General features: G+C 47.6%; 1 protein-coding gene across 2 annotated transcripts in view; it reads right to left on the bottom strand.

Annotated features, from left to right (window-relative positions):
• Positions 1 to 297: 297 nt before the first annotated feature.
• Positions 298 to 8,729, bottom strand: part of KIF9 (kinesin family member 9) — a 567,914-nt gene continuing 559,482 nt past the window's right edge. For both annotated transcript variants that reach the window (XM_085630190.1, XM_085630191.1), the window contains exon 21: positions 298 to 662. In XM_085630190.1, coding sequence (XP_085486316.1) covers positions 555 to 662 — 108 coding nt within the window. In that variant the 3' untranslated portion in view covers positions 298 to 554. The remainder of the gene's footprint in view (positions 663 to 8,729) is intronic.

The raw sequence follows: 8,729 nt of genomic DNA, 5'->3' as shown, positions 1-8,729 counted from the left end.
TACAGGCTGCTTTTCCTCAGCAGGGAGCCGAGGTTATACACATAAACTTCACTCAATGGATCTTTCATTATTCACTTGCCTTTGGGCAGATTGCTCCAATAGCCCCTCCCACAATAGTGGATATGCAAGTAGGCGGTGCTCATAGTTTATCCAAGGTTCGATATTGGAGAATTAAAGATCTTTTATCATTAGGTCAACCATAAACAGGGTGGCGGGACTGTTAACAGCCGTACAAGTACTATTCCTTTGTCTTGCAGCTCGCACACTACAAAAGAATAAAGCAGAAAGAAACGCACATTGAACAAGCACCATTATTTTTTATTATTTACGTCTCTTATAATTCTTGATTTTTACAGTACAAAAATATTTTTCCCCAAAGTCTGAAAATATTTGCCACAAAAGGTGATGTGTTAAACAGTTTGTAAAGTCCTACGGTTGGAGCGGTTTATTTTGTCTTTGCAAGACCACATTATCGTTTTCATGCTGTGTTGGTAAAAGTTTTATGTTCCTGTATAAAGCATTGTGGGTGTGGCTTCCTGGCGTCCTTCTATCTTCTATGCCGAGCTGAACACAGACGGGGGCTTGTTTCTGACAGCAGCGGTGATGACCCCAGGCTTCTTCCTCATGGGATAGTACTTGGCCATGGCTTTGAGATAGTTGTGCTGTCAACAAAAAAGGTAATACTTTCAGTGATGGAAAGCAGATAAGCACCTTCTGCCAGCATCTGACTATAACTATTGAATGGGTTTCCTCAGGTAATTCCTCTCTCATAGCCAACCTATAGCAATGTTTTCGCTTAGAGGAAGCAGCAAAACTTTATTATTGCTTCCTTCAAAACCACAGATTGGTCTGAAAATACTAACCCAAGGGATAAGAGTGATGTACGAAGTGGCCAGTGTACGCAAAGTGAGAGTAAAAGGGTGATGTATGGCCTACCAATACACAGCGGACTATTACTTTGATAGGTGAAGCAGACAATTTGATGTGTAATTCATGCCCTACACGTGGCATTTAACTTTAGTTCAGTAGAACAAGTTACTAACCTTCGGTAACACTCTTTCTGGAAAGGACTTTATCTAGCCGCAGATTACTCACCTTTTGAACTGGATCCGGTAACATTTCAGCTCTGGAAGGTGGAGTTGTACGACTCTGCACTGGAATCATTCCGCTCCTGAAGTGATGAGCAGAATCTGTATAGGTGCCATTCCTGCACGCTAATGTCAGTTACTTTCCAGACTGTCCGTGGCTTCAGAAGTGGAGCCCAAAAAGCAGACTGGTAGACCAGTGTGCAGATTCCTAAACTTGGGATCTTATTAACGGTTAGAGTCCAATCACAGAATGAGGGGGGTTGGGAGGATCGATGAGGAATCTGCAGTTCAATAGTGTCTCTACCAGAAAGAGCGCTATCAATGTAAATAACTTGATCTTCTCAAAGAGACCTCTAGCCACAGATTCCTCACATTTTGATTATATACCAAAGCAGAACCTATTGGAGGTGGGTCTGTGAATGGACTCCAACCAGAAAGTCTTGCAGGCTGCCTAGACAATTGTGCATTGTGAATGTATGGAGAGATGCCCAAGTAGCTGCCTGGCAAATGCCTAGGACAGGGACTCCATATGCTAACTCAATAGTAGTAGCTTTGGACCTGGTGGAGTGGGCTCGCAAGCTGCTTCTACGCCAATGCAGAGCATGACCCAGTACAAGATGGTACACTTTTGCACAACCTTGCCCTTCATTGCTGGAATGAACCCCCCAAAGAGCTGATTGTCCACCGGATGTTCTTTGGTACAATCTATTTAAAAGCTCCGTTCTCTTAGGGTGCAAGGATGAAGTCTCTCCTCCTCCTTAGAGGGGTGAAGCGGAGCATAGAATGCCGGCAGGGTGATGGTCTAGCTGACGTGGAATGCTGTCACAACTTTGAGAAGAAAAGAGGCTCTTGTGCGCAGAACCATCTTATCTGGGAAGAAGGTGGTATATGGAGGATGTCAATGACATAACACCTAATGTTCACACACCCTCCAAGCCGAAGTGATAGCAACAAGGATCATAGGGGCATATTTACAATAAAGTGGCGAAGTGTATCATTAAGGCATTTCTCCTCGTTTTGCCTGTTTAAGATCACGTTTTCTCTGGTCTTAATTTTGGCTCTGCCTCCTATTTACCTCCTATTTACGTTGCCCTTGTAAATAGGAGGCAGCAGCATAAATCAATGGGTGTTGCAGTAGAACGCACACCACAACATCCATTGCCCTCCCCTTTCACGTTAAATACAGAGTGAAAGGGTGCCATATTTACAAGGCAGCATTAAGCCACGTTAAGTGTCATAACGCTGCGATGGAAATAAGACAAGGCCCTTATCGCCACCACAATGTCACTGAAAGTGATGTTGTGGTGTCGGTAGGGGCTTGTAAATATGCCCCACAGTTTTTACAGTGAGGAGCCTCAAGGGACAACTGTGCCGAAGCTCGAAGTACACATCAGATATGTCAATGCCAAACTCAGATCCCACTGAGGCATCACAAAGGGTAAACTGGGAAACAGATACTTTGGCCCTTTCTAAAAATGCATCACAACTTGTGTTTTAAAGAGGGAGGGCCGATCAGATACAGAGAGAAAAGCTGACAGGGCTGAAAGATAACCATTGACATTGCCCACAGAAAAATCTGGCTGGGCAAGACAAAGAACAAAGGGTAGGATATCAGAAAATTTGGCCTGAAGCGGGTGCAGCACCAAACCACAAATGTGTCCCAACAACAGGCGTATATGGTCTTTGTCAATGGATACTTGGCTGTCAGAATAACAAACAACATCCGAGGGGAAGGTCAAAGGCATTTAGCTGTCACCGGACAGTTTCCATGCATGAAGGTGGGGAGTTTGCGACCGGAATGTAGAACCCGACCCGGCAGCTGCGACATTAGTTCCTTTTTGGAGGGAGGGGGGTGGGGGGATTGGGGCAGTCTGACCAGAGAGGAAATGCACAAGCCCAAGAGTTCTGGATACCACACTCTCCATGACCAGTCCAGAGCAGCTAGGATGACTTGGGCCCGGTCGGTCCTGACCTTCTTGAGAGCTTGGGTCAAGAGTGATATCGGTGGAAAGGCGTATTCAAGTCCCATGTTTTGCTTAAGGCAGAAGGCGTATCCAAGCAAGAGATGCCAGGCAAAGTCCAAAGAGCAAAATTGCTAACATTGAACATTATCAGTGGTGTGCCAACAGATCGAGCCAATGTTCTCCCCATTCGCAGAAGAGACCTAGCACCACCTCCAGGTGTAACTGCCACTTGTGATACGCGAGGTACCTGCAGCAGAGGTAATCAGCCCTGGTGTTCAGAGAGCCTGCTAGATGGTTCAACAACAGAAGATTCCTTGGCTGTCTATTCATTTCTAGAGTTGCAAGGCCTCCAGCACAGGGTTGTGACCCCACCCTATTTGTTGCAGTACCACTTGGTGGTGGTGGTGTATGGGGCACCTGTATTAGCCTCCCTTTGATGGATGGCAGGAAGGTTTTAAGCACCAAGTGGATGGCCCTCAGCTCCAGAAGGTTGATATGGAGCTGGTACTCCGCCAGAGACCAGACAACTCTGATCTCCACCTCTCCCAAATGGCTGATCCAACCCAGAAGTGACACATCAGTCACCAATGTCAGCTCTGGGTGGGGAAGGGAGAGGGTTCTGCCGCTGACTCAATTGCGGTCCAGTAGCCACCACTGCAGATCCTTCTCTGTCTACTCTGAAATTTAGATGTGGTTGGAGATGTACCCTTGCTTTTGGGCCCACTGGGACTTCAGGTCTCAGTTGCAGAGCCCACATATTCTACGTGCCATGCTCGACAATCTGGAAGCAGGAGGTCATCAGTCCCAGCAACTTCAGAGTCGACCTCCTGGAATTCCAATACTGAGGTTGGAAAATCGGGATCATAGCCTGAATGTCTTAGACTATCCTTCCCAAAGGAAAGGCACAAAATCGAAACATGTCCAGAATGGCTCTAATGAAGGGGAGGGGAGTATTCAGAAAGGAGTGACATGTGACCTCTGCACGTTTATAGTGAACCCCAAAGATGATAGGTGTCCATCTTAGTGAGGAGGTGGTAGATGACTGCCTGGGGAGAGCCTGTCTTCAACAGTCAGTCGTCGGGATAGCGGACAACTGCACCCATGACCTTCGAAAGTGTGCTGCAAGCACCGCCACCACTTTTATGAACTCTCAAGGGACACTGGTGAGACCAAAGGGGAGCAAAGCAAACTGGAAATGCTCTTCTCTCACCATGAACCACAGGTAGCACAAAAGGGCCAGCAGAATGGGGAAATGCAAATATGAATCCTGCAGATCCAATGCTACCTTCCAGTCTCCAAGGTTGAAGTTAGACAAGACCTGGGTTAGGGTGAGCATTTTGAATTTCTCCATACGGAGGTAGGCATTAAGATAGGGTAGGCCTAGAACCAGCCAGAGGACTCCTTCCTTCTTGGGGAGCAGAAAGTAGTGGGAATAACAACCATATCCCACTTCTGGCCCTGGCACTCTCTCAATGGCCCTTTTGGCAACAGATCCTGCACTTCCTGACGCAAAACGGAGAGATGGTCCTTCATCAGCAATTGAGGGGACGGTGGAAAGTATGTCAGGAACGAAATTAAAGGCAGTGCAGAAACTTTTCTGATAATCTGCAGGATCCACTTTTCTGATGTAATCTCTTATTAAAACCACACAAGGGATGTATAGGCACATGCATCAACGTAGTCTTTTGCGATTCCTTAATTGCGATTATTAAGGAATCGTAATTAAGGAATTGCAAAAGCCTATGCATGTAGGAATCGCTATAAAAATAGCGATTCCTACACATTCCTTACTTGCGACTCGCAAATTGCGAGTCGCAAGTAAGGAATGCCGTCCCATTCATTCCTATGGGCGTCCAGGCCCATAGGAATGAATTGGAGATTGCACGAGCAATTTGCGAGTACCAGTTGGTACTCGCAAATTGCTCATGCAATTTCAAGGGTGCAAGGGTGTCAAAATGACACCCTATTGCACCCCTGAAATTGATCTGTGCACATATGTTGCACACACACATGCTCTAAGGGCATGTGTGTGTGCAACATGAAACTTTGAAAAATGCACAAAAGTGCATTTTTCACTGTTTTTGCAAATTACCATGAAGTTAAACTTCATGGTAATTTGCTCCCCCTATTGGGCGAAATCGCTAATTTTGTTACTTTAATGCATTGCATTTAAGGAATCTCAATTTGGGATTCCTTAAATGCAATCGCAATTTAAGTAATTGCAATTTAGAGATTCCTTAAATTGCGATTTTTGCATTTGGGATGATGCATCCCAAATGCAAAAATACCGGTCGCAAAGGGGCAGATTCTGAGAACTAGTAGCGTGGGGCCCAACCAGAGGCACACTGATCCCTAGTCATCATGAAACTCACAACATGTATGCCTGGTCATAAAGTAGATATGGCATGACAAAGATCATATGTCCAAATAGTGTCCTGTATACTGATTAATGTATGTGTGATAGATCTACCACGGAAGAAATCCTTTTAGTACAAGAACCCTCACTCACACTAGGGTGACACTCTTCATCATGGGGTTCCCTCTTCACACCCGGACAGCAAGGTCCATGGTGTGGGCTACAACTCCCCTATGGGGAGCAGCTGAGGTGTTTTAAGTTGAGCAGTGTAATGGAGTCAGTGAGGGACAAAGTGCAAAGATATAACAAGTGATGATGAGTATAACTATCTCCAGGGGGCCGGATCAACTTTATTTAAGATCAACTTTATTCAAGATTTCTTCCCTTTGAATTTGATACCCAAGCCATACCATCCTGGTGGTGGGATGCGGACCAATACCTCACACTAGGAAGTCCTGAAGGACCGAACGGGCGAAATGCCCATGCCTGCAGATCTGACTATCCAGGCAGTAGTGCTTGGCAAACGTGTGCAAAGATACCTAAGCTGCTGCCTGACAGATGTCCAGGACTGGGACACCCCGAGCGAAGATTGTAGTCGCAGCTTTTACCCTGGTTGAATGGGCCCTCAATCCCTGAGGGGGCTGCTTCTTAGCCAGGGCATAGCAGATCTTAATGCAGAGAATGACCCAGTGAGAGATGGTCTTTTTCTGCACTGCCTGCCCCTTCTTACCTTCCACATACCCCACAAAGAGTTGGTCATCCACCCGGAACTCTTTTGTGCGGTCAAGATAGAACGACAACGCTCTTTTTGGGTCCAGACGGTGGAGACGCTCCTCTTCCTTAGAGGGATGCGTGGGAGCAAAGAAGGTGGACAGCGTGATGGATTGACCCAGGTGGAATTGGGTCACACCCTTTGGCAAAAATAGAGCATGGATGCGAAGCACCACTTTGTCTGGAAAAGACATCACGTAGGGAGGCATGCAAGATAACACCTGCAACTCACTCACCCTCCGGGCAGATGTAATCGCCACAAAAAGGTTGTCTTGATAGTAAGCAGCCAGAGAGGAAAGTTGTGTAAGGGTTCAAAGGGAGCACACATAAGATAAGTGAGGACCAAATTAAGGTCCCACTGTGGCATAACAAAGGGTGTGGGCGGAAACAAGTGAGCCAGCCCCTTCAGAAATCTATTTACAATCGGAGACCTGAAGAGAGAAGGTTGGTCTGGCAGCGGCAAAAAAAAGCAGACAGAGCAGAAAGGTAACCCTTGAAAGTTGCCAATGCAGAGCCCTGTTGGGCAAGGGTTAGAATGAATTGAAGAACAGTGGAAAGAGAAGAAGATATAGGGTCAATAGACCTTTCTGTACAGTATAATACAAATTTTTGCCAACGGCAGGCGCATACCGTCTTAGTGGAAGGCCACCTGGCCGCCAAAATAATGTTACATACTTTGGGAGGAAGGTCAAAAGCCATCAACTGCCACCCCTCAATCTCCATGCATGGAGGCGCAGAGTTGACAGGTTCGGGGGGAGGGGGAGACCGTCCCCTACTGCTGCGACAGAAGATCCTCTCGAAGGGGCAGCCTACTCGGAGGATCGATTATCATTTTCAGAAGCTCTAGATACCAGACTCTCCTTTCACAGTCTGAAGCCACAAGAATGACTTGGGCCTGGTCGCTCCTCATCTTCTTCAGAACACTGGGCAGGAGTCGTATGGGCGGAGAGGTGTCCAGCAGGCCTGAGCTCCACTGGCGACAAAAGGCTTCACCGAGAGATAGCCGCCTTGGAAACTGAAGCGTGCAGTGTCAGCAATACTGCTTCAGAGGCGAACATATCTAACCAAGGTTCTCACCACTGACGAAAGAGACCTTGTGCCACCTCTGACTGGAGACGCCATTTGTGATCCGCTAGGCATCGATGGCTGAGTTTGTCCACCCTGGTGTTCAGAGAACCTGCCGGGTGTTGAACCAGCAGGGTAATGCCCTGCTGTTCCAGCCATGTCCAGAGACGCAGGGCCTCTCGACAAAGGGTCCACAACGCCATCCCGCCCTGCTTGTTGCAGTACCACATGGCAGTGGTGTTGTCCTTGAATACCTGCACTAACTTCCCCTTGACAGAGGGAAGAAATGCCTTCAATGCCAACGGAATCGCTCGCAGTTCCAACAAATTGATATGGGGCCCGACTCTGCTGGACACCAGTGTCCCCTGATCTCCACCTCTCCCAGATGGCCACACCATCCCAGAAGTGATGCATGTGTCCCAACTGTGAGCTTTGGTTGGGGAAGGGAGAGGTGGCCTGTCGTTGATCCAATCGCGGTTCGTCAACCGCCACTGCAGATCTCTCGCAGTTCCTTCCGAGATCTGGACCACTTCAGTGAGATTTCCTCGATGCTGTGCACGCTGGAACTTCAAATTCCACTGCAGATCCCGCATATGCCACCTGGCATGTCTTACCAACAGGATGCAGGAGGCCATGAGTCCGAACAGCCTGGACTCGCTGCTCAGGATGATAGGCCTGAAACTGCACTGTGTACAGAACAGCTCCAATGAGAGGAGTCTGGTGTGATTTGGCATGTTTATAGAGAATCCCAGCGAATGCAAGAGGTTAGCCATAATCTTTAGGTGGGAGACGGCAGCCTGGGGAGAAGACACCTTCAAGAGTCAGTCGTCGAGGTAGGGGAAGACTGACACCCCTAACCTGCGTAGATGAGCTGCGACCACCACCATCACCTTGGTGAATACACGAGTGGCACTGGTGAGGCTGAAGGGGAGCACAGTAAACTGAAAGTGCTTGCAGCCCACCTTGAACCGCCGTTAACGCCTGTTGCCCGGCAGTATGGGGATGTGAAAATACACATACTGCAGGTCCAATGCTACCATACAGTCTTCTTGGTCTAGGGCACAAAAGGCCTGAGCTAGAGAGAACATCTTGAACTTCCACTTTTTGATAAAGAGATTGACACTCCGAAGATCTAAAATGGGCCGCAACCCTTTGTTCTCTTTGGGAATCAGAAAGTAGCGGGAATAACAGCCACTGCCTACTTTTGAATCCAAGACCCTCTCTATAGCTCACTTGGCCAAGAGAGCTGTAACTTCCTCCTGGAGGAATTTCAAATGATCTTCCATCAACCGTTCCTGATTTGGCAGAATGGGAGGTGGAAAAAAAAGTAAAGGCAGAGAATAGCCCTCCTGAATGATCTGCAAGACCCACTTGTCCAATGTTATGGACCTTCAGTGGGAGAGATGATGATGAATTCTCCCACTAACTGGAGTGGTGTGGCCTTGAAGAGTCAGAGTAGGAGTACTTGGAGGCTGTGGCTGCCGA

This window comes from Triturus cristatus, chromosome 10 (assembly GCF_964204655.1).
Source record: "Triturus cristatus chromosome 10, aTriCri1.1, whole genome shotgun sequence".
Lineage (NCBI taxonomy): Eukaryota > Metazoa > Chordata > Amphibia > Caudata > Salamandridae > Triturus > Triturus cristatus.
Note: the sequence above shows the minus strand (reverse complement) of the source record. Positions and strands in the feature narration are given on the sequence as shown.